At 43.9% G+C, this 25,168-nt stretch overlaps 1 protein-coding gene across 7 annotated transcripts in view; it reads right to left on the bottom strand.

Moving 5' to 3' along the window:
• The window catches only part of Il16 (interleukin 16), a 100,326-nt gene that overhangs the window by 60,798 nt on the left and 14,360 nt on the right, over window positions 1-25,168 (bottom strand). For all 7 annotated transcript variants that reach the window (XM_017588673.3, XM_063266338.1, XM_017588675.3 and 4 more), the window contains one exon: window positions 9,726-10,138. In XM_017588673.3, the coding sequence (XP_017444162.1) occupies window positions 9,726-10,138 (413 nt within the window). The remainder of the gene's footprint in view (window positions 1-9,725; window positions 10,139-25,168) is intronic.

Below are 25,168 nucleotides of genomic sequence, written 5' to 3' on the forward strand. Positions count from 1 at the left end.
GTGAGTAGCAAGATCTAGGCTTCTTCTTTGTACTAGACAATGCCACAAAAAGAGCCACAGGAGATGCTAAAACTGGACAAATCTAGCCCAAAGAATCAACATTATGGTACCTCATAATCAAACTTCTAAAATCAGGGCCAAAGGCAAGTGTTTCAAAATAAGTAGAGGTAAATGACACATCTCTAAGAAAATGCTGCCACATCTGAGCACACAGAAGGCAGAAGGAAAGATATGCCAGGATCTAAGCACAGAAAATAAGTGTCAGCCAGAAATGTAGTGTGTGCCAAAGCTCCCTTCCCAGGTAATCTCAGCACTAGGAAGACTGAAGCAGGAGGATTACCAAAAGTTGGAAGCCTATATATAATGTCTCAAGCAAACAGGCAACCTCCTACTTAACCTTTAGGCAGAAATGAGAGACAAAAGATATTCTCGGATGGATGAAATAAAAAGAATTTATTGTAAGTCAGTATATTATTAAAGATTGTCTAAAGCAGTGGTTCTCAACCTTCTGTGGTCCTTTAAGGCAATTCCTCATGCTGTGTTGACCCCCAACCATAAGATTATTTTTGTTGCTTCTTCGCTTCTTCACAACTCTGATTTTTCTGCTATTACGAATCATAATGTAAATATTCATGTTTTTGATGGTCTTAGGCCACCCCTGTGAAAGGGTTGTTCAACACCCCCCCAGGGGTGTGGTAACAAATTGAAAACTGCTGGTCTAAAGCAAGTCCCCAAATAGAAAGAAAACGATGAAATGGCTAGAACCTTCAGAAAGGAAGTAAGAGTGTTGGGACATGTGAAAACAGAATCGATTCTGTCTCCAGTGTGAATTTAGTAATATTTCTGCTTGAAGCAAACAGCATATCTTTTATTGTGCTCAAGCTATAAAAGAAAGTCTTGGGAGGATGATATATAAAAGTTAGAAGAACCAAGGGACCCATGCTACCTAGTTTTGTCAACTTGACACAAGTTAAAAATGCCTCCATCAACTGGACTATATGTAATTCTAGGAGGCATTTCCTTGATTAATGATTGTTGTGGAATGGCCCAGCCCTGGGGTGCATGAAAAAGCTAACTGAGCAAGTCAGGAGGAGTAAGTTAGTAACCAGATTCCTCCATGGCCCCTGCTTCCGTTCCTGCCTTCAGGTTCCTGCCTTGAGTTCCTGCCCTGACTTCCTTCATGACTCTAAGCTGTAAGGTGAACTAAACCCTTTCTTCCTTAAGGTGCTTGTGGTCATGGTGTTTATCTCATCAATAAAAACCTAATTAGGACAGAGTATAAGCGCAAGGTCTCAAAAAAAAAGATAAAATGTCAGTATCAAGAGGCGATTTGAAAAGTCATGTGTGGTGTAAATGACCATACACCTACCAGCCACAGTGACAACTATAAAATAAACCCTCAAAGCATTCTTTAAAAAAGGAAGTTTAAAAGGATATTCAAATAAAGTAGAGAAGCAAAAGGAAACAAGTGGAGGAACAGCAAATATATATAAAAAATTAAAATCTACCTAAGTTCTAATATATAAATTATTACTTTAAATGTAAATGGTCTAAGTTCAGAGATTAGCAAAATAGATACTGATTTTTAAAATTAAGGTAAAGCAGGAGGATTGCAAGTTCAATACCTGGGTGAAATAAAAAGTGAGTTCAAGTCCAGCCTGGGAAACTTAGAGCAACCCTGTCCCCAAATAAAACCTGAAAAGAGACCTGGTAGTGTAGATTTGATGCAAAGTACTTGTGTAGAATACCTTAATCCTGGGTTTAACCTCCCGCACTGAAAAACAATGGACATAGCTATCTACAAGAAACTCAGAAGTATGGGGCAAGAAAACAGGTCAAAATAGGGTGAAAATATCAAACAAACGTCAATCAACAATAAGCGAGGCTAATCAAATGCCATTCAAGTAAGTAAGCAGATTGAGCAAAGTATGCAGACAAGCAGGAAAATAACACTTTCAGACAAAGGATAGTGTTGCCCATAAGAGGGCCAAGAGTGGATAGATTGGGTAGGGATGCTCACAGGAATCAATTTGTTTCTTAAACCAGATATTTGTATTAGAAGACTTTTTAAGAGTATGAATGCCCAACAAGCAGCTGACTGGGTTGGAGGTAGATACGTGAACCTAACCAATTGTCTGAAGTGTGGTTGAATTGGGGGAAGGCTGGAAGAGGTTGAGGAGAAGGGCGGTCCCATGGGAAGACCAGCAGCCTCAACAAACCTGAACCCCCAAGATCTCTTGGACACTAAGCTACCAACCAGGAAGCATACACTGGCTGGTGCCCCAACACATATACAGCAGAGGTCTTCCTGGTCTAGCCTCACAGAGAGAGAGAGAGAGAGAGAGAGAGAGAGAGAGAGAGAGAGAGAGAGAGAGAGAGGATGCGCATAGCCCTTGAAAGACTTGAGGCCCTAGGGAGTGGGGCATAGTGGGGATTGCTGGGGTGTGGGGACATCCTCATGGAGACAGGAGAGGAGGGATGGGATGGGGAACTTTTGGAGGGCAGACTGAGAGTGGGTTAGTGACTGAACTGTGAGGAAAGGTTAAAGATAATAAAGGAGTATGAATGCATCTGTATATTTATTTGTTTATGCCCAAGATTTCATAAAAAGTTTTAAATTCTAAACTTAAACAAATATATAGTATACATTCAGGTAAGGGATGGAATGCCACAAGGCTTAAAGACTCTTTGAACCTTCTCCTGAGCTCACAGTAGAAACACAAATGAATTTTGGGTGCCTACAGCTGGCACCCAAACGTATTCTTGGATGGAAACGCACACGTGTTTTTTATTGGTTAATGTTTCAATTAGTATAGTGGGATCTAGAGTGTAGGATGAGGGGAGAGGATAGTGATGGCTTCGTGGCAGATGCTCCCTGAAGCACACCTGCCCCTTCGTCCCTGGTCCGCTGGGGCAGCACGTGCTCTGACCTTAAGGGACCAACCCACTTGCAGGTTTACTACCGCACAATGGGCTTGGGAGTAGGGAACTGTTACAAAGAGCAAGCCTCCCCACCCTCTGACTCTGGCTCTCACTCTTGCTCACGCTATCTGTTCTGTCTTGTGGTCCTTCACCACACAGGCTTCCTCCTCCGTGATATTCTGCTCCTCCATGAATCCAAGAACAATGGAACCAGCTCTGAGCTAAAACCTCTGGATTCACAAACCCCAATAAACCATGCTGGCTTTGAGTTGATTTTCTCGGGTATTTTGATATAGTCCTTGAAAGCCGACTAACACACTGGGCCTTACAGAGTGACCCAGACTTGGTTCACGGGTATTCCAGATAGAGGTAGCCACACAGCAGGAAGGAGTGGACTGTGTGCAGAGGCTGGGGAAGGACTCGATGGACTGGAACCTACAACAAAGGATGTTGGCTGAGTTGGAAAGGTAGCTGTTTCACTGACTTTTCCCAGTTCCCTTTATTCTCCTTCTACCCAGGCAAACTCTTTACTAGCCAAGTGGGGCTTTGCCAAAACCATTGAGATTCAAAATGCCAACTAATGAAGCCAACTTCTAAAGGAATATTTCCAAATGTCTTCTAGCATTGGAAACAACTAGAAATCACATGGACTTTGGGTAAGCATCAGCAAGTGGGCATGAATCATACCTGTGGGCTGTCCCTCCCCACTTCCTGCACATGGACCACCCTTGCCTCCCTTTGTGTCCTCCCATATACTCTGGGGACCCACCAGCTCCATGGGAGTCCTAGAAACCCAAGCTTCCCTCACAGTGACTGCTCTCAGTACCCACAAGCGGCTCTTCTGTGGCAGGAAGAGACGAGCAGCCAGGGTATAGGGTTTCCTGCTTGCCAAGAAAGCCTAGGCCTCAAGCCACAAACTGGGCTGCTCGCAGGCAGAGGAGTGAAGGAACTGGTCTGCCCAAGGAGGCATTGATTCCACCCCCTCTGCCCCCACAGCACATGCCAGAGATGCAGACAGTTGAGCTGACTGCACAACCCCTGAGTCACGCTATGTGAGTGGTGACTTTGCCTAACCATTATTTTAAATAATTTGTATAGAAAAGCAGGATGTGCCACACTGTGGATCAAAGCATTGCACATCATTTCAGGAGGGCAGCTGGAGGAGCAGGACCCCCCACATGTGTCTGGCCTTCTGGCTGCTATCCTCCACCCAGACTGAGCACCACTAACTCTAGATTGCAGCCAGAGAATGCCGACAGAATGTCTAATGTAAGCCCACATGTTAGCTCAAGAAAGGGCGATGCCTATAGACTTTCTGTCTTAAGGGTGGCCTCATTGTGCCGATTCGTAGAGTTCTCTCCATAAATACTTATAAAGGTTGTTACTCTGAATAAGTTCTCGGTCTTAACAAAGCCTGTGTCCCACAGTTCCTTTAAAAAAAAGACCAACTCCAGATAGTATCAAGTGAGCAAATGGGTTTTCAGGACTATGTAGCTATCAGTTAAGATTCAGCCAAAGAGGAAGTGAGGAGCAAATTTAGATGATGGTATTTTATCAGAAGCACTTGTGTACCAAAGCCCTCTCTCCCAGAGGTGTGTGTCATCCAGAAGAGATCACAGCATGGGTCTGAACATCTCTGAGTTGCCAGGGCTTGCAGGAGAGGGGCATCAATGGGGAATTTCAGGTGATGACTTACTTAAACCTAAGGCCCTTGAAATGAAGGACAGAAGGGATGACCAGACAGAGGGTGATGGTCAAGAGTCAAGATGGACCTCCCAGCAACCGTTACTTTCCAGGGTGGAACTCTGAGAAATCCAAGCACTTAACTGAAGCTGGCCTACAAGTTCTTATGGAGACTTATTTACCAAGGTGGAAGGACAGAAGGGTGCATTTTAAATCTTTTTATCTTGACTTAACTTTTTAGATATTTGACCTGTGGATGTCATCTGTGCTCTAAGCTCAGGTCCTGCCCCTGTTAAAGGGAGGCCGGTTTCAGGCAGAAATGACCTCAGTGAGACACAGAAAGACAAGGAGAAATGAGGAATGGTGGAGGGAAGAACATAAAGAACCATGCAAATGAGAACCAACTCACAGAGTAACAATCATGGTATGCTTGGAAATTATAAATGTGTGCAAAATCAATTTTTGGCAGCAGCAGAGAAGAGGCTATGAGTGTTGATGGAACTGCATTCCGAGTAGTGCTTGGGTGCTCTAGTGAGGTACTAGTTTAAATGAGATTATAGTATTTACTAGTATATTTTTTATTTTAGTGATAAAAATAATCAAAGATAACCCATTACTAGCAAGCTAATCCAAAAGAAAAATGTAACAAATATATTAGTCTAAAAGATAAGAAGAAAAAAACAGGTGTAAAACATTTCAGACAACTAGAAACCAAAGGACAAGATGGTAGACATAGTTGAACCCCTGGAATGATACTAAATATAGGCAAATGTAAGATAAAGAGTGTGATATAAAAGGTAAATAAGTGTGTACTACTTGTGTAATTCATACCTTAAGTGTGTGGGCACAAGTTGAAGATGGGGTTGTGGGGGATAAGCCATCCCAACAACTCTCGTCTCTTTACCCTCTACCTCCTGAATTCTGATGTTACATGAATATGGCCATCCCAAACAACCTTTTCTTTGTAATTTATCTAGCCTTTGGTATTTTGTTACACAACACAAAGCTAAGAGGTCATTAGCCTGGAAGAGTCTGTCTAGGATATAATAGACCTTCATAGAACTTTTCATTAAGAGCACAGTATGAGGGGCTGGAGAGATGGCTCAGTGGTTAAGAGCACTGACTGCTCTTCCAGAGGTCCTGAGTTCAATTCCCAGCACCTGCATGTTGGCTCACAAGCATCTGTAATGGGATCTGATGCCCTCTTCTGGTGTGTCTGAAACAGCTACAGTGTACTCATATAAAATAAAATAAGCAATCTTTATAGAAAAACAAACAGCATGAGCTACTTGGAAGAAGGGATGGGGTTCATGATGCACACATTGTCATCTCCACAGGGATCCCAAATTCATTTCATTCAATTTCCTTTCAATCTTGTGAGTCCCTCGCCTGTATGAATGTCTGTGCACCTCAGCCGTGCCTGGTGCCCATGAATGCTGGAAGAGAGGCTTGAATCCCCTCAAACTGAGGTTGCAGATGGTTGCAAGCCTACGTGTATGTGCTGGGAATCAAACCTGGGTCCTCTGGAAGAAGAATACGTGTTCTCAATCATTAAGACATGTCTTCAGCCCCCAGATTTGTTTCTTTACTCCAGATAATAGCTTAGAACATGTGAAAAAAAACAGTTTTTGTAGCAAATATTGAACAGGGAAGGAGAGAGAGGGAGGAAGGGAGACGGAAAGGAGGGAGTGCCCTCTTTCCTTGGCTTTGATGTTCTGCTCAAAAGGCATTTTTAAAAATACTCTTTGGGGTTAGAACTTAGCTTAGTTGGTAGAATGCTTGCCCAGAATGAAGGAGGGCCTGGACTCAATCCTCACCTTTGCTTAAACTTGGTGTGGTATGTCACTGAGGTAAAAGGCAGGAAAATAAAAAAATCAAGGTCATCTTTGTCCACATAACTGTGAAAGAATTAAAGAAAGACAGACAGGCGGGCAGGCAGGTAGGCAGACAGACAGATAAGAAAATGAATTTAAAAAATAGTATTTCTATGGAAAAAGACGGCCAGTTTGAAGTATTCAGGAAATCCACTCACTTCCTCTTGTAAATGTTCTAGGTCCAATGGGACAAGGTTCTGTTGGAAAGCTGGCCCAGAAGCAAGAGGCCACTGGGGCCTCAGTACATAGCAAAGGCTAGTCGACACTCTCATTACCATCCCAGCTGGCTGTGCACATCTGCAGGCAGGAATCACCTCAGTCCTGGGTGTGCCACACAGCACAACTTTCCAATGACACCTTCCTTTTCTCCCTTAAATTTCAACTTGGATCTTTAAGCAACTTCCTCTTTTATGAGTTTCACATTACGCATTTCTAGAGCAGGGGCTGGCAACACAGGGTCTCTTCCAGACGTTTGGAAATCAGTTTAACCATGGCACTGCTGAAGGCTGAGAAGGCCATCTGGGCCAACTGAGTCACACCCAAGGACACTTCTGTCAAGGGGAAGGAGGGAGCCCAGGGCAGGGACTACAGTGTCCCCACTGGAAGGGGAAAGGGGTGGCTGTGAGGTGCTTTGAAGATCCTCATCAACCAGCAGCTGACTGAGACAGAAGCAGATTCTTACACCCAACCATTGGACTGAAGTCTGGGACTCCTATGGGAAAGGACTGAAGAAGCTGAAGGAGAGACCCCATAGGAAGACCAGCAGTCACAACTAACCCAGACTCCTGGGAGCTCCCAGAGACTGAGCCACCAACTGGACAGCGTGCATGAGCTGATCCGAGGCCCCCAGCACATAGGACTGCCTGGTCTGGCTTCAGTGGGAGAAGACACACCTAATCGTGGAGAGACTTGAGGCTCCAAGGAGTGAGGGGGCATGGTAGGGGTGGGGTGGGGCATCCTTCCTCTCTGTGTCTCTGTCCCTCTGTGTGTGTCCCTTTCTATCTCTGTGTCTCTGGCTTTTTCTGTTTCTCTCTCTCTCTCTCTCTCTCTCTCTCTCTCTCTCTCTCTCTCTCTCTCTGTGTGTGTCTGTCTGTCTGTCTGTCTGTCTGTCTGTCTGTCTGTCTGTCTGTCTGCCCTGACATACCACATATCCTTTCCCTGAGCTGCTGCTCTGGCTAAAGTATGCAGCTAGAGGTAACTCCTCTCGTTTCTTCATACTCTGCATCCTCCTATCAACAAGCCCTTTTGGCTTTGTCTGGACAAGGAGAGTTCCTGCTCCGACTATCTTCTGGGACCCTGCCCCACTCCCTCAGTTTAACCCACATAATTCCTGGCCTGGGTTATCCCCACAGCCTCCCAAGAAGGCCCCCCTTACTGTTAGTCAGGCTCCAGAGAGTTCCTGTTAAAACAACCTGATCATGCCAATTCCCTGCCTCCAGCCACTACAATAAAGCATCAAAACATTGCCGCAGCCCAACCCTGGCTGCTACCATAACTTCCTTACTCTGCCTATTACTCTTCCCTTTCTCTCTAACTACCATGTTCTAGACTTTTTGATGTTCACAACATACTTTTTTTAAGGCAAAATGATGTGTATCCCTGGCTGAAGTTGAACTTGCTATGTAGCCCAGGCTTGCCCTGAACTTGCAGCCACCCTCTTGAAGCAGCCTCCTGAATGCTCCTAACATATTCTTTTCTTCTTTGTTGCATGTGCTGCCCCTCTGTCTGTGATGCCCTTCCTGCATGATCATATGTTACTGAGATTCTTTCTCAAGAGTCTGGTTGGTAGAGAAGGCTTTGTGGTCCCATACAGCACTATGGTGCCTCATGATACACACTGCACGACCTTTTCACTACTCAATGTTTCTTTGTGGCCCTTCTCTACCAAGTTGTACATAGAGCCTTAGGTTGACATCTGTATTCTTCAGCCAAATGCAAGCTGCACAAGGTCAATTCATGAGACAATGCCTGCTCCAACTCAGTAAATACTGTCTGAGTGAAGGAGAATCAGCACACTTCAAGACACGCTCTTTCTCTCTCAGCCCCTTCTGCACTCCTACACTCCTCTTAGAGTACAGCTTTTACTCTAAGAAGTTTTTTGAGGGGAGCGGTATCTAAATCAAAACAGTAGCTGGCACATATTCGGTGCTCAAAAATGCCTTGCAGTTAAATAGAAGTGAGCAAATAAATTATGCACTGTGAGTAAGTGAGATTCCCAAATGATTTTGCAATCCACTTATCTGAGCTCTCATCTGCAAAAGTTCATACTGTCATCAAGTAACTTGACTCCAGTGCTAAAGATGTAGCTTGGTCAGTAAAGTGCTTGCCTAAGATTCAGGAAGCTCTAGGTTTGATCCAGCATTGCAGAAACAAGATGTGATGGCACAACCTGCAATCGCATTGCTGGAGAGGCAGTGACCGGAGAACGAGTTTATGTCCTTCCTCAGCTACATGGGAGACCAGCTTAGGGTTTATGAAGCCCTGTCTCCAAATAAACATATCTAACTCTTGGCTGACCATATCTCTCCTTACTCATGGAAAGCTGGAAGCCCAGACAGTTTATCTGAAGCCCATCAAGATGCTTGTTTTGTCTTCTACCCTACAAGGTGAGTTCAAGACTCATCAGCAGTAGTTCCGGCAAGCATGATGGTACAGCCTGCTCTAGGCAGGACCTTAAGGATGCTGCTTGTGTCTAGATGTTACTGGGACAATTGCCTCTCCCTGCTTTGTAAGTGTGGCCTGATACCTCATATTAGATAAATATTCAAGAATGGTCAGTCTGTACAAAGGTGCCAGATTTCACCAAGGCCTTGGAATGCGTTCTTGATCTCTCTGTTACTTGATCATGTAACTGTCTCCTGTGTCCAGGTACCTGCTTCTCTGGGTACCTGCTTCTCTGAGTATGCAGGATAGGTATGTATTGACCTTCCTACCCTATGCCAAAGGATGCTTGTTGATGATGAGAGCTATCACAACTGGCATTTTTCACCAGGGATCTAGGCTCAGTATGTCTCTGCCTGACACCATCTCTCACCAAATATCTCAGAGAAGACTGTTGACTGTACCTGATTCATTAGCAAGCCCATGGCTGTGAGCCCTAGGCAACCCTGCCTCATTTTTTTTTCCTTGCTTCTCTGTACAGTAAGAACTCTGTTCTTCTGACTTTGGCTTAAACATATTCAAAGACTAATTCACAGCACCAGAAAACAACTATAAGCCCTGCCAGACACACAGACCCTGACCTACCTTCAGGAAGAACATCTTCCTGCAGTGCTTGCCCCGATCGCTCCCAGCTGCTTGGAGTTGAGCAGCCTCTGAGGCCAGTGCCAGGTCTGGTATGTTGCTGAGCCCAGCCTCAGATGTGTCTGCCAGCTGCATGGAGGAGTGAAAGAAGCCCTCCTTGTCCTGGCACAGTGAAGTCTCAAAAGGGTCGGGGTACTTCTCATCAGGGCTGGAGCTGTCATCACTGGTCTTGGCGTTACAGAGGATCAGGGAACGGGAAATGGAGCGAAATTTCGTGGATTTCCGGCTCTTTCCAGAGTGGCTGTGGGGCTCCATCCTCAGAGAGGAAGTGAGGCCACGCTTCTTCCTCTCCTGTTCTCCAGGCCTTGGCCGGTGAGTGGTAGATGAACTAGGCTTAGCTGCTGCTGCATGGGTCCCTGGAGGAAGGAAGAAATGGGAAGTAGTGTGACTTGCTCACAGCTCAAGTCCAGGAATTGAACCCCAGTGCCCAGGAAGCAGGGCAGATCAGACCCTTCACCCAGCTTGTCTTCAGGGCAAATGGAGCTTAGATAACTCAAGAAACTAACACCCCCTTCCATGTCCCAGACTCACAGACTAAACCTAAACTATTTATCCAAACCTGCATCCTAGAGACAGGGAAATGGAGGAGAGAAAAAATAAATTTAAATCCAAGGTACTAGCAAATGAGCTAAGACTCAAAATCATGGGAAAGGTTTAGGAACCGAATTGCTCCTGAGGACCGTGGCTTTGTAAGACTTTTAAATGTGCATGTTAATCTTTAAATGAAACTCTAATCTGTAGATCAGAGCAGGGAGGAAGTCAAGGAGCCCACCAGGGCTCTGCCCTGGTCCCCTTGTTCTCCTTAGTATCTCGTGCAGTATCTCCAAAGGACTCAAGAGCCCAGGGCTCAGGCCAGTGACCACTGATGTATGCGTTCTGCTTCCAGATGAAGATCTGCCAGTTTGCCATTGCTGGGCTGAGTGCAGAAGGCTCAGCACATAGCTAGCTCTTGACAAGCACACGTGCCCTTCCTCAGCCTGGCCAGTGTACCACATGGAGCTAGGAGCACCTACTCTGTCAGCCACTCCTCCGGTTTATTCACCCAGCTTCATAAGCCTAGTCTGACTCCCCCATCAGGCATACAGCCCAACTCAGTTTTGCCAAGAGGCACCTCTCGTGGATTCGGTGTCCATGAGATAGGTGGCAAAGCAGCCTAATGCTGTAGCCAGACAAGTTCTGACTTGGGTCCAAGCCACAAAATAAAGCCTGTTGTCAGAACAACAAACTGTGGGATGCTCTTGGCAACTCACCCTGCTGCTTGTGTGGATGCAGGATGGAAGCAGGCAATGTACAAAGCTGCCAGCAGTTGTGACATAGACCCTTTCATCACATGTCCCCCAGAGAGAATGACTTCTTAGGATACTGCCTGAAGCACCTGGCACACACACACATACACACACACACACACACACACACACACACACACACACACACACACACACACACACACAGTGTTAAAAAACAAAACAAACAAACAAAAAGCACTGTTGCATCTTGGGCTGAAAAAATGAGATGTCACAGCAAATGAAGGTGCTTGTCACCAAGCCTAATGACCTTGGTCTGGTCCCTGGAACCCACATAGCAGAAGGCTGATGCTTCCAAGTTGACCTCTGACGTTTAAGCTCCACAATCTACTATGGTGTATATGTTCATAATCATACATGTACACACTAAACAAAAATGCAAATATTATTTTAAAAACTTAACTCTATTTTCCATTTCATGAGGGACTCCTTGTCAATATCCCAAAATCCTTTATTCTTTGCCCACCTAGCTCACATGATAAGAGAATTCCAGCCATAATGGACTGTCCCTGTAATGACAGTTGTACTAGGTGATATGTTTCCCAGCCCTGAAGGCCACACTCATTCCTGAGCAGATTGGTACAAGGAAACCTTCATGGCTACCAGCTGGGCTCCAGTACTGGCCAACAAATGTGCTGTGTTTCTATAATTACCTCCAGCATGCACTCAGTCACTTCAAAATGTCACGACTGTAGTGTGCCAGGAAGTGTTCTGATGGCTTTAGCACTTAGTCCTTATAACCCATGTTATGAGGCTCTGATACTGCCCTCTTGTCACAGAGAGATGACCAAAGCACAGGACAGTGACCATCATGGAGCTATGTGGTGTAGCTAGATCCTGAGCCTCCAAGCTGGCTCTCCACAGGCCGAGCCGCTACCACGCTCCTCTTCACTTAGTAATTCCTGCTGCATGGGATCTTGATGGCCCACACATCAACCTTCCTCTGTGCCTAAAACTATGTGGTAGTCCAGGTACCGTGGTGCCTGTAATTCCAGCATCTGGGAAGTAGAGGCAGGAGGATCAGAACTTCAAGGCCAACCTCAGCTATGTAGTGAGTTCAAGGCCACCCTGGGACAGAGGAGACCCTATCTTGAAAAACGAACAAATCTGGCTCCTTAATCTATTCTTGCAGCTGCCCTTCCTGTCACCCCAGCCTGGTACTCTTGAATAAATGCTCTGTGCTCTGCACTTTCTCTCCTTAACTCACCACTGCTGCCAGATCCGGGACCGGGGTTTGCTTCCTTCCCCTAAAGCCATGGAAACTCCCGTATCAGTTCCACATTCAGTGTGTCCACAGCCTCAAACGCAAAGCTGAAACTACCTTTGTCTGGAGAGGATTGATCTGCATCTGTCCATGGTCTTTGAATTCTCAGTGCCTTTTTTTTTCGTTACTTGCTTCTCTTTTCGATATCCCCTTTCAAATTCAAACCATCACAGCTGCCCTCAGGCTGCCATCTCCAGCACAGGAGGTCCTCAACTCCATGTCCTTTCAAATTCCCAGAACTGGCAGCTCAATAGCAACATCACTGTAAATAATAACTTAGGTTGAACCTCCTTCCTTTCAGATCAACCCCAGTGGGACGTGCATGGCCTATGTGTGTTGTGTGTGGGATGTGTGGTGTGGAGGGTGTTTTGAGTATGTGTTTGTGTGTGTGTGTGTGTGTGTGTGTGTGTGTGTGTGTGTGGAGAGAGAGAGAGAGAGAGAGAGGGAGAGAGAGAGAGAGAGAGAGAGAGAGAGAGAGAGAGAGAGAGGGAGAGAGAGAGAGAGAGAACCAGAATTTGTACATTAGCCATTTGAAAATTTGAAAACCAATAAGATTTATGTTGGAATCTTTCTAAAACTTTCTGAAAGCAGGCAAGGAAGAGCTAAAGAAGAGATGCTAAGCATCACTGTATGGAGAGTAAAACTGACAGGGAAGGTTCAGAGGTCAGGCAGATGGGGTGAGAAGTGAAGAAGAGAACAAGGAACAGAAGGACAGGGAAATGTGAGCAGAGTCAAGCCTAGATGCTGTCACACAGCAGCTGGATTTAACCATGCCTGAAGCTATACTATTTATGCTGTTATGCAGATCAACACATTCAGGTTTAGGCTTAAAAGTGTATCTTCCTGAAATAAAAGTCTTTGGTCTACTGCTAGTAGTCTAAACCCTGAAAAACAATGACTTCTGGAAAATAATGTGTTTTCTAGGCTACTTCAACCCCAGCCAAAGCTTGCCTTTCCCTCCCTCCATTCCCACTCAGAGCAGCTGGTTCTGAAAGTCTTGATCTACCAATTTCCACTGAACCTCAGATTACACACCCCATTACCTTTCTCCCCCATGTCCTCTCTTTACCTACAAGGTCCCCAGCCATGACTAATCACTCACTAGACGTCTTCTAGAGCAAAGAAACTATGGGGTCCTTTGAGGTTGAGGTGCAAAACTGTAGGCTTCCTTGGCTGGGGACACTGACTGCATGCAGGACTTAGACCAGAGGAGGCTCAGATTTCTTGGTGGAAACTGTTCAGTCCATGAGTGTAACCAGTGAGTCCTGTCAGCTCTAAAATGCAAGCTCTTCTACAAGGAGTGGCCATTTCTAAGGCTGGGTCCTCCTGAGAGATGACAGAGATAGAAAAGAGGCACTCACCCTCCATCTGAGAGCAGCAGACCGCTCCAAGTGGGCCCGGCCATCCCAGAGACTGTGATTGGGAAAAGAATGCAAGGCTGAGGTGGAGAGACCAGAACCTCGCTTCTGTGGAAAGGGACTTCCCTCTAGGCCTAACACCAAGAGAGACAGAGATGGGAGGGGAATAATTGAAAACACAGCATGGCAGTCACGTGGCTCAGCTTGGCTTTGGTAACTGTGCTCTGGACATTAGAACTGGTTATTGCTCTCGTGTGGAACCAAATGTCAACGGTGCTGGGAGCCAGCTGTGCCACACACCCCCTCCTCAGTCCTCTCTGAAAGTTCAAACCAATAGCTTTTCTCTTACTTGGTCCCCAGGATTCCTAGCCAGTGTCCTACTAGGTTTCTTCTGATGCTGGCAGGCTCTGCCCAAGATTTCCCCAATGTTTTCTACATACAGAAGGGCGTCAGTAAGGAACGCCTCAGAGAACCCCTGCCTTCTCAGTCCAGGGAAGGACAAAGGACTAGAGAACTATTCTCCCATGTCCTGGCCAGTGTCCCTCCTAACACCTGAATAAGACTGTTTCTCTTTGCCAGGCTTCCCAAAGCACAAAGGTACTATATAGAGTCACCTTTTCTGTCATGCAGAAGATTAACTGGAAAAGAGGAATGGGGACCCGGGTCCTCATAGGTACTCAGGACACCTGACCACAGCTGAGCTGTACTTTATGTACATTGAGGTGTCAAGGACTAGAGAGCAGTGACCCTTGCTTCCTTTAGAGGCCTTGAAGAAAATTCCTCACTTCAGGCCAGGCAGCAAGGTCTGTAAGCCTTCCTTCCCTCTCTTCTACATTCCCTCACTTCCTCCTCTCTCTTCTTTCCTTTCTTCCCCATCCCCCATTTCCCTGTCCTCTGCTTCCTTCCTTTGTTCTTTCTATCCTCCCCCTCCTTTCCTTCCTCATTTGCATGCGGCCAGTATGTTGGGCAAATCCATCACCAGAGCCGCAGCCTCACACTTGGATCTGCGTGAAACATCATTCACGGACGGGAGAACTGGAGAGGACTGTAAATCACCATGTGGCGAAAGGGGAACCCTTTGATAAATGTGTTTGGAGTTTCTGCATTCTCCCACAGTGTCCTATTTCAAAGGCAGTTTTGAAGTCTGGCCATTCCAGCCCAGGGGGTATATTTTTTTGGTCTTGATCTGAAAAGTGATTCAGAAATAAGAAATGAAGGGAAGAGGTGAGTGTCCCTTCTCTGCCCCAAAAGAGATCATTAATAGAATTAAAGGACCCACAGCTGAGTCTGACCCTCTGTGTGTATATAAACTGTACACAGGATTGGGAAGCCATATAGCATCTCTGGGCATTAGTGTCCCCATTAGTCAAGCTATGTTGGAATATTATACTTGTCATTTTTCTTCCTCTACCCTACTACATCACTGAGGACACCAACTCTACTCTCTGGGGCTTGGCACAACTCAGGGAGGTTGCATATGGTGGGCCAAAAGCTGAAAAGCATCTCAATGGCCCCTCTCACTGACACCTGCACTAACACAGGAACACCATCCACTTGGAACCATAGACTGGACTCCAGTGACATCAGACTGAAAAAAAGCCACATGAGCTAACATCTGAGCTTAGGACCTATCTAGAAGGACGTTCTGGAGTCTGGAAAGTATATAAGAGCCCAGGGTGAATATGTCACATCTCACACAGGTGCTGAACTTTTGGCATCTGGGGAAGTGGTCCTAAATCACTAAGGCACAGGCCGGGCGGGGCACCTTTGAATAACTCAACAGCACTTAAGTCCAAGGGCACAAGACCAGGCAGAGGAGGGATTCCTCTTGAATAAACAATATTCATACAATGTAATTCACCTTAAGACAGATCTAGTAAAACTCCAGCAAACATATTTATCTACTCTTACTCCGAGGGGCTACCTCAGGCTCAATACTTGTGACTTCCACCCTGCCAAGCACCAAGCAGAATGTTAGTTCAGAATCGCTTGAGTGGACACCGCCGGAACCTGAAGGAAACAGACCGGATAAACAGTTCTCTGCACCCAAATGCCGTGGGAGGGAGAGCTAAACCTTCAGAGAGGCAGACAAGCCTGGGAAACCAGAAGAGACTGCTCTCTGCACACACATCTCGGACGCCAGAGGAAAAAGCCAAAGACCATCTGGAACCCTGGTGCAATGAAGCTCCCGGAAGGGGCGGCACAGGTCTTCCTGGTTGCTGCCGCTGCAGAGAGCCCGTGGGCAGCACCCCACGAGCGAACTTGAGCCTCGGGACCACAGGTAAGACCAAATTTTCTGCTGCAAGAAAGCTGCCTGGTGAACACAAGACACAGGCCCACAGGAACAGCTGAAGACCTATAGAGAGGAAAAACTACACGCCCGAAAGCAGAACACTCTGTCCCCATAACTGACTGAAAGAGAGGAAAACAGGTCTACAGCACTCCTGACACACAGGCTTATAGGACAGTCTAGCCACTGTCAGAAATAGCAGAACAAAGTAACACTAGAGATAATCTGATGGCGAGAGGCAAGCGCAGGAACCCAAGCAACAGAAACCAAGACAACATGGCACCATCGGAGCCCAATTCTCCCATCAAAACAAACATGGAATATCCAAACACACCAGAAAAGCGAGATCTAGTTTCAAAATCATTTTTGATCATGATGCTGGAGGACTTCAAGAAAGACGTGAAGAACTCCCTTAGAGAACAAGTAGAAGCCTACAGAGAGGAATCGCAAAAATGCCTGAAAGAATTTCAGGAAAACATAAATAAACAAGTAGAAGCCCATAGAGAGGAGACACAAAAATCCCTGAAAGAATTCCAGGAAAACATAAATAAACAAGTAGAAGCCCATAGAGAGGAGACACAAAAATCCCTGAAAGAATTCCAGGAAAACACAATCAAACAGTTGAAGGAATTAAAAATGGAAATAGAAGCAATCAAGAAAGAACACATGGAAACAACCCTGGATATAGAAAACCAAAAGAAGAGACAAGGAGCTGTAGATACAAGCTTCACCAACAGAATACAAGAGATGGAAGAGAGAATCTCAGGAGCAGAAGATTCCATAGAAATCATTGACTCAACTGTCAAAGATAATGTAAAGCGGAAAAAGCTACTGGTCCAAAACATACAGGAAATCCAGGACTCAATGAGAAGATCAAACCTAAGGATAATAGGTATAGAAGAGAGTGAAGACTCCCAGCTCAAAGGACCAGTAAATATCTTCAACAAAATCATAGAAGAAAACTTCCCTAACCTAAAAAAAGAGATACCCATAGACATACAAGAAGCCTACAGAACTCCAAATAGATTGGACCAGAAAAGAAACACCTCCCGTCACATAATTGTCAAAACACCAAACGCACAAAATAAAGAAAGAATATTAAAAGCAGTAAGGGAAAAAGGTCAAGTAACATATAAAGGCAGACCTATCAGAATCACACCAGACTTCTCGCCAGAAACTATGAAGGCCAGAAGATCCTGGACTGATGTCATACAGATGAGAACACAAATGCCAGCCCAGGTTACTGTATCCAGCAAAACTCTCAATTAACATTGATGGAGAAACCAAGATATTTCATGACAAAACCAAATTTATACAATATCTTTCTACAAATCCAGCACTACAAAGGATAATAAATGGTAAAGCCCAACATAAGGAGGCAAGCTATACCCTAGAAGAAGCAAGAAACTAATCGTCTTGGCAACAAAACAAAGAGAATGAAAGCACACAAACATAACCTCACATCCAAATATGAATATAACAGGAAGCAATAATCACTATACCTTAACATCTCTCAATATCAATGGCCTCAACTCCCCAATAAAAAGACATAGATTAACAAACTGGATACGCAACGAGGACCCTGCATTCTGCTGCCTACAGGAAACACACCTCAGAGACAAAGACAGACACTACCTCAGAGTGAAAGGCTGGAAAACAACTTTCCAAGCAAATGGTCAGAAGAAGCAAGCTGGAGTAGCCATTCTAATATCAAATAAAATCAATTTTCAACTAAAAGTCATCAAAACAGATAAGGAAGGACACTTCATATTCATCAAAGGAAAAATCCACCAAGATGAACTCTCAATCCTAAATATCTATGCCCCAAATACAAGGGCACCTACATACGTAAAAGAAACCTTACTAAAGCTCAAAACACACATTGCACCTCACACAATAATAGTGGGAGATTTCAACACCCCACTCTCATCAATGGACAGATCATGGAAACAGAAATTAAACAGTGATGTCGACAGACTAAGAGAAGTCATGAGCCAAATGGACTTAACGGATATTTATAGAACATTCTATCCTAAAGCAAAAGGATATACCTTCTTCTCAGCTCCTCATGGTACTTTCTCCAAAATTGACCATATAATTGGACAAAAAACGGGCCTCAACAGGTACAAAAAGATAGAAATAATCCCATGTGTGCTATCGGACCACCATGGCCTAAAACTGGTCTTCAATAACAATAAGGGAAGAATGCCCACATATACGTGGAAATTGAAAAATGCTCTACTCAATGATAACCTGGTCAAGGAAGAAATAAAGAAAGAAATTAAAAACTTTTTAGAATTTAATGAAAATGAAGGTACAACATACCCAAACTTATGGGACACAATGAAAGCTGTGCTAAGAGGAAAACTCATAGCACTGAGTGCCTGCAGAAAGAAACAGGAAAGAGCATATGTCAGCGGTTTAACAGCACACCTAAAAGCTCTAGAACAAAAAGAAGCAAATACACCCAGGAGAAGTAGAAGGTAGGAAATAATCAAACTCAGAGCTGAAATCAACCAAGTAGAAACAAAAAGGACCATAGAAAGAATCAACAGAACCAAAAGTTGGTTCTTTGAGAAAATCAACAAGATAGATAAACCCGTAGCCAGACTAACGAGAGGACACAGAGAGTGCGTCCAAATTAACAAAATCAGAAATGAAAAGGGAGACATAACTACAGATTCAGAGGAAATTCAAAAAATCATCAGATCTTACTATAAAAACCTATATTCAACAAAACTTGAAAATCTTCAGGAAATGGACAATTTCCTAGACAGATACCAGGTATCGAAGTTAAATCAGGAACAGATAAACCAGTTAAACAACCCCATAACTCCTAAGGAAATAGAAGCAGTCATTAAAGGTTTCCCAACCAAAAAGAGCCCAGGTCCAGACGGGTTTAGTGCAGAATTCTATCAAACCTTCATAGAAGACCTCATACCAATATTATCCAAACTATTCCACAAAATTGAAACAGATGGAGCCCTACCGAATTCCTTCTACGAAGCCACAATTACTCTTATACCTAAACCACACAAAGACACAACAAAGAAAGAGAACTTCAGACCAATTTCCCTTATGAATATCGACGCAAAAATACTCAATAAAATTCTGGCAAACCGAATTCAAGAGCACATCAAAACAATCATCCACCATGATCAAGTAGGCTTCATCCCAGGCATGCAGGGATGGTTGAATATACGGAAAACCATCAACGTGATCCATTATATAAACAAACTGAAAGAACAGAACCACATGATCATTTCATTAGATGCTGAGAAAGCATTTGACAAAATTCAACACCCCTTCATGATAAAAGTCCTGGAAAGAATAGGAATTCAAGGCCCATACCTAAACATAGTAAAAGCCATATACAGCAAACCAGTTGCTAACATTAAACTAAATGGAGAGAAACTTGAAGCAATCCCACTAAAATCAGGGACTAGACAAGGCTGCCCACTCTCTCCCTACTTATTCAATATAGTTCTTGAAGTTCTAGCCAGAGCAATCAGACAACAAAAGGAGATCAAGGGGATACAGATCGGAAAAGAAGAAGTCAAAATATCACTATTTGCAGATGACATGATAGTATATTTAAGTGATCCCAAAAGTTCCACCAGAGAACTACTAAAGCTGATAAACAACTTCAGCAAAGTGGCTGGGTATAAAATTAACTCAAATAAATCAGTTGCCTTCCTCTATACAAAAGAGAAACAAGCCGAGAAAGAAATTAGGGAAACGACACCCTTCATAATAGACCCAAATAATATAAAGTACCTCGGTGTGACTTTAACCAAGCAAGTAAAAGATCTGTACAATAAGAACTTCAAGACACTGAGGAAAGAAATTGAAGAAGACCTCAGAAGATGGAAAGATCTCCCATGCTCATGGATTGGCAGGATTAATATAGTAAAAATGGCCATTTTACCAAAAGCAATCTACAGATTCAATGCAATCCCCATTAAAATACCAATCCAATTCTTCAAAGAGTTAGACAGAACAATTTCATCTGGAATAACAAAAAACCCAGGATAGCTAAAGCTATCCTCAACAATAAAAGGACTTCAGGGGGAATCACTATCCCTGAACTCAAGCAGTATTACAGAGCAATAGTGATAAAAACTGCATGGTATTGGTACAGAGACAGACAGATAGACCAATGGAATAGAATTGAAGACCCAGAAATGAACCCACACACCTATGGTCACTTGATTTTTGACAAAGGAGCCAAAACCATCCAATGGAAAAAAGATAGCATTTTCAGCAAATGGTGCTGGTTCAACTGGAGGGCAACATGTAGAAGAATGCAGATCGATCCATGCTTATCACCCTGTACAAAGCTTAAGTCCAAGTGGATCAAGGACCTCCACATCAAACCAGACACACTCAAACTAATAGAAGAAAAACTAGGGAAGCATCTGGAACACATGGGCTCTGGAAAAAATTTCCTGAACAAAACACCAATGGCTTATGCTCTAAGATCAAGAATCGACAAATGGGATCTCATAAAACTGCAAAGCTTCTGTAAGGCAAAGGACACTGTGGTTAGGACAAATCGGCAACCAACAGATTGGGAAAAGATCTTTACCAATCCTACAACAGATAGAGGCCTTATATCCAAAATATACAAAGAACTCAAGAAGTTAGACCGCAGGGAGACAAATAAACCTATTAAAAAATGGGGTTCAGAGCTAAACAAAGAATTCACAGCTGAGGAATGCCGAATGGCTGAGAAACACCTAAAGAAATGTTCAACATCTTTAGTCATAAGGGAAATGCAAATCAAAACAACTCTGAGATTTCACCTCACACCAGTGAGAATGGCTAAGATCAAAAACTCAGGTGACAGCAGATGCTGGCGAGGATGTGGAGAAAGAGGAACACTCCTCCATTGTTGGTGGGATTGCAGACTGGTAAAACCATTCTAGAAATCAGTCTGGAGGTTCCTCAGAAAATTGGACATTGAACTGCCTGAGGATCCAGCTATACCTCTCTTGGGCATATACCCAAAAGATGCCTCAACATATAAAAGAGACACGTGCTCCACTATGTTCATCGCAGCCTTATTTATAATAGCCAGAAAATGGAAAGAACCCAGATGCCCTTCAACAGAAGAATGGATACAGAAAATGTGGTACATCTACACAATGGAATATTACTCAGCTATCAAAAACAACGAGTTTATGAAATTCGTAGGCAAATGGTTGGAACTGGAAAATATCATTCTGAGTGAGCTAACCCAATCACAGAAAGACATACATGGTATGCACTCATTGATAAGTGGCTATTAGCCCAAATGCTTGAATTACCCTAGATCCCTAGAACAAACGAAACTCAAGACGGATGATCAAAATGTGAATGCTTCACTCCTTCTTTAAATGAGGAAAAAGAATACACTTGGCAGGGAAGGGAGAGGCAAAGATTACAACAGAGACTGAAGGAACACCCATTCAGAGCCTGCCCCACATGTGGCCCATACATATACAGCCACCCAATTAGACAAGATGGATGAAGCAAAGAATTGCAGACCAACAGGAGCCGGATGTAGATTTCTCCTGAGAGACACAGCCAGAATACAGCAAATACAGAGGCGAATGCCAGCAGCAAACCACTGAACTGAGAATAGGTCCCCCGTTGAAGGAATCAGAGAAAGAACTGGAAGAGCTTGAAGGGGCTCGAGACCCCAAAAGTACAACAATGTCAAGCAACCAGAGCTTCCAGGGACTAAGCCACTACCTAAAGACTATACATGGACTGACCCTGGACTCTGACCTCATAGGTAGCAATGAATATCCTAGTAAGAGCACCAGTGGAAGGGGAAGCCCTGGGTCCTGTTAAGACTGAACCCCCAGTGAACTAGACTATGGGGGGAGGGCGGCAATGGGGGAAGGGTTGGGAGGGGAACACCCATAAGGAAGGGGAGGGGGGAGGGGGATGTTTGCCCGGAAACCGGGAAAGGGAATAACACTTGAAATGTATATAAGAAATACTCAAGTTAATAAAAAAAAAAAAAGAATCGCTTGAGTGAACATCTGCATGAAGCCACAGCATATTTGTAGTTACGGCAAGAGGGTATCTGACTGGAACATCCGAGGCTCGGCTCTGGAGCTAACCGTATCTGAATGGTGGGCCCGACACTCACCCCTGCAGTATTAAGCAGTGCATGTCTTGTATGGCTTAGTTACTCATGAGATGGGAATGGCTATGCTAACCCCTGGGAGGTCAAAGGGAAATAATTCAGACTAGGACTTAAACTTGTTTGTTTGTTAAGTTTTATAGATGCACACACGTTCAAAATAAGATAAGCAAGAGTCCGGCTAAGGATGGCCCACCTTGCTTGGCTACCTGAGTTAATAAGAAAAAGAGGAAGAGTTAGGCATGGTGGCACATACCTTTAATCAGAACACTCAGGAGGCAAAGGCAGACTTATCTCTGTGAGCTTGAGGCCATCCTCCTCTGTGTGAGAGGGACCTTGTCTCAAAAGAAATAAGGAAGGAAACTAAGAAAGAAACGAAGAAAGAAACAATGATGAAAGAAAGAAGAAAAGGGAAAGTGAGAAAATGTAAATAACTATGAACAATCTAACTGTGCCAATGGGAGATGATGTTAGACAGGTGACGGCACATTGTGCAGCCAACAATGAGAATGAAATTGATCTACATGTGCAGATATGGTGGAAGGTTGGGGGGTTCTGAGAGCTAAGGTCTATTATAAAACAGTTGTCTAAACTTAATCTTAATTTATAAAAAAAAATGCCTTTATGGATAAACTGAAAACTAGTAATCACTTTGAGGAAACTAAGAGGCCTCTCATTTCTACATAAATCGTTTTCTGTGCTTGGTTCCTTTTCATATCAGTCACAACTCATCATTGCAACCAGAAAAATAAAAGTTGTGTTTTAGGAGACAAAAATATAATGCCACATCTAATTGTTAATCATGTGGTACTGGCCTGGTACTTTTCTCCCCACTGCTAGCTTTTATTGTGCTAGAAGTTGCTATGCAGTCTACCAAAGCAGAAAGTAAATATTGCCCATCTGTGAACCCTACTGGGTACAATAATCCCAGAAAGACATCCCCCCTCTGAAGTAATAGTGGTTATTTGAGTCAGAAATACTCACACAGGTCACAGGCCAAACTGGAGAAAGTATATTATAATTCTGCTGAATGGACATAGTGTTAAACCAACTCTCAATGACTTATCAATATGCCCATAGACCATTGCATCTGTCAATCCTCACTAGAGAAGCTTCTTCCTGCAGTAGACAGTGATTACCACAGAGACTCCCAACAGCTCGATGTGCAGAGAATAAAAGACTGGAGTGCTCTGGCCTCCCTCCCACCTATATCACTCCCTTCCCACAAAGCTCGGAGATCATTGTGCAAAGTGTGTAGAAAGACTGTGAAGTCCAAAAACAGTAGATGTTAACAAAAGAGTGATTTCCAGATAAGGCTTGGCAATTGTACGGGCTCAAACCACATAAAATCCCAGCATGGATGGGGAAATGTGGGCAGGAACTCATACTCCCACCCGCACTTGAGAAGCTATTGATAACTCATGGCTGCTGCGAGAGGGAAGCCAATTTACTTTAAGAGTATGACCACTGGTAGGTCAACTAGACTCCAGGGCATGGCCTCATACTCAAGAGACTTGGGAAACACAAATTGCATAGATAGGTTTTTTTAAAAGACTCAAAGTAAGTGTGATGGATCTGGGAGGAACTGGGGGATATGGGGAGTGAGGGAGAACAAAATATATTACATAGGAAGGTCTCAAAGAACTGAAAAATATTATTTAAAACATTTTGGCAATGCTTAGAACATTAAAGTTAAAAAAACTTGTTGGCTCTAAGCTGAACAAGAAGACGGAGTAAGCGTCCCAGCTTCTGAAGCACTGTTGTGTGTCAGGCGGTGGCAATGCGCTTTGCTGAGGAGCTTGAGGGGCCAAACTCTGACCTTCAAATCTACTGAAGGCTTGTGTGACTTGGTTTTGTTACCTGTCAAATGGACATGATAACAGTGGATACTTCTCATAAAGTTTATGATAACAAATGGGAGGTAGAAGTTTGGCCCCAGCTCCGTGCTAGTTGGTTAGTGACATCATACCAGCCATCTTCGTCACTATTACTTAAAGCTAAGTCTCCTCTGAGGCCTTCTTTGTCCACATTATACTATTGTTATATAACTAGTTAGTTAATTTGTTTGTTTTTTTTAAATTGAGCACATATTTATTATGTAGAGCGACGTGTAGGTTGTAAGCAATTGCCGAGCCACAATCATAGCCCTCTTACCGACTCAGAAGGTCAGTAATTGAAGCTTTGACCCCCCAGTTTAAACTCTGTTCTTTACTAGAATAGCATGGTTATTGTCAACTAATTTTCAATTTTACATCCTTGTTTCTTGATTTTTTTTATTAGAAAATTCCAGCTTAGTTGTTTTGTAGCCACAGGGATGTGTCTTGGACACTAGTTGTTGGCATGTGTCGAAGCTGACTTTGTAAGATGACATATGAGTGTTATAAGTAGTCTTTGAACTATCACATGTGCAGCAGGAGGCTGGCAGCTCATATGTCCCCTCCCACCTCATGCACACATACTTTTATTATCTTCTTTTCACACTTTTTTTAGCGTTGGAAAAGTAGTTGAAAAAATGTTGCCCAAACACACTGCAGCAAATCTGACAGTCGCCTGCCTCCTTCAGCAACTGCTATGACCATTCCTGCACTCGTGGGGTTTGGCTGGAAGTAGCGACAGCCACCCTTGACAGACGAGGAAAAAAGAGGAAGACAGGTGAGACTGCACCAGCCACCTACATCTGAACCTTGCTGTGGCTTGAGGATATACAGATAGGAGAGTATAAGGTCGAAAAAGAGAGGAGAGCTCATGGCTGACGGAGGCATGGCAGGAGTCCTTACCTTGGACAACAGGGAGATGGTCACTGTGTCCAAAGAGAAGCCAGGCATACTTCAGGCTACAGGGCCACACCCACTGGGGCCCTAGAATACAGCTTTTTGAGCTTTTATGATTTGATTCAAAGTTTGAACTTTGAATCAAGGTACACATTATTAACCACACGTAAGATACACAGATAAGTAAATGTTTATAAACTCATAAATAAACATAGGTTACTAAAGCAAGACATCATCACATAATACCACTATTGTGTTATAAA

The sequence above is a fragment of the Rattus norvegicus genome, chromosome 1 (genome assembly GCF_036323735.1).
Source record: "Rattus norvegicus strain BN/NHsdMcwi chromosome 1, GRCr8, whole genome shotgun sequence".
NCBI classification, from domain to species: Eukaryota; Metazoa; Chordata; class Mammalia; order Rodentia; family Muridae; genus Rattus; species Rattus norvegicus.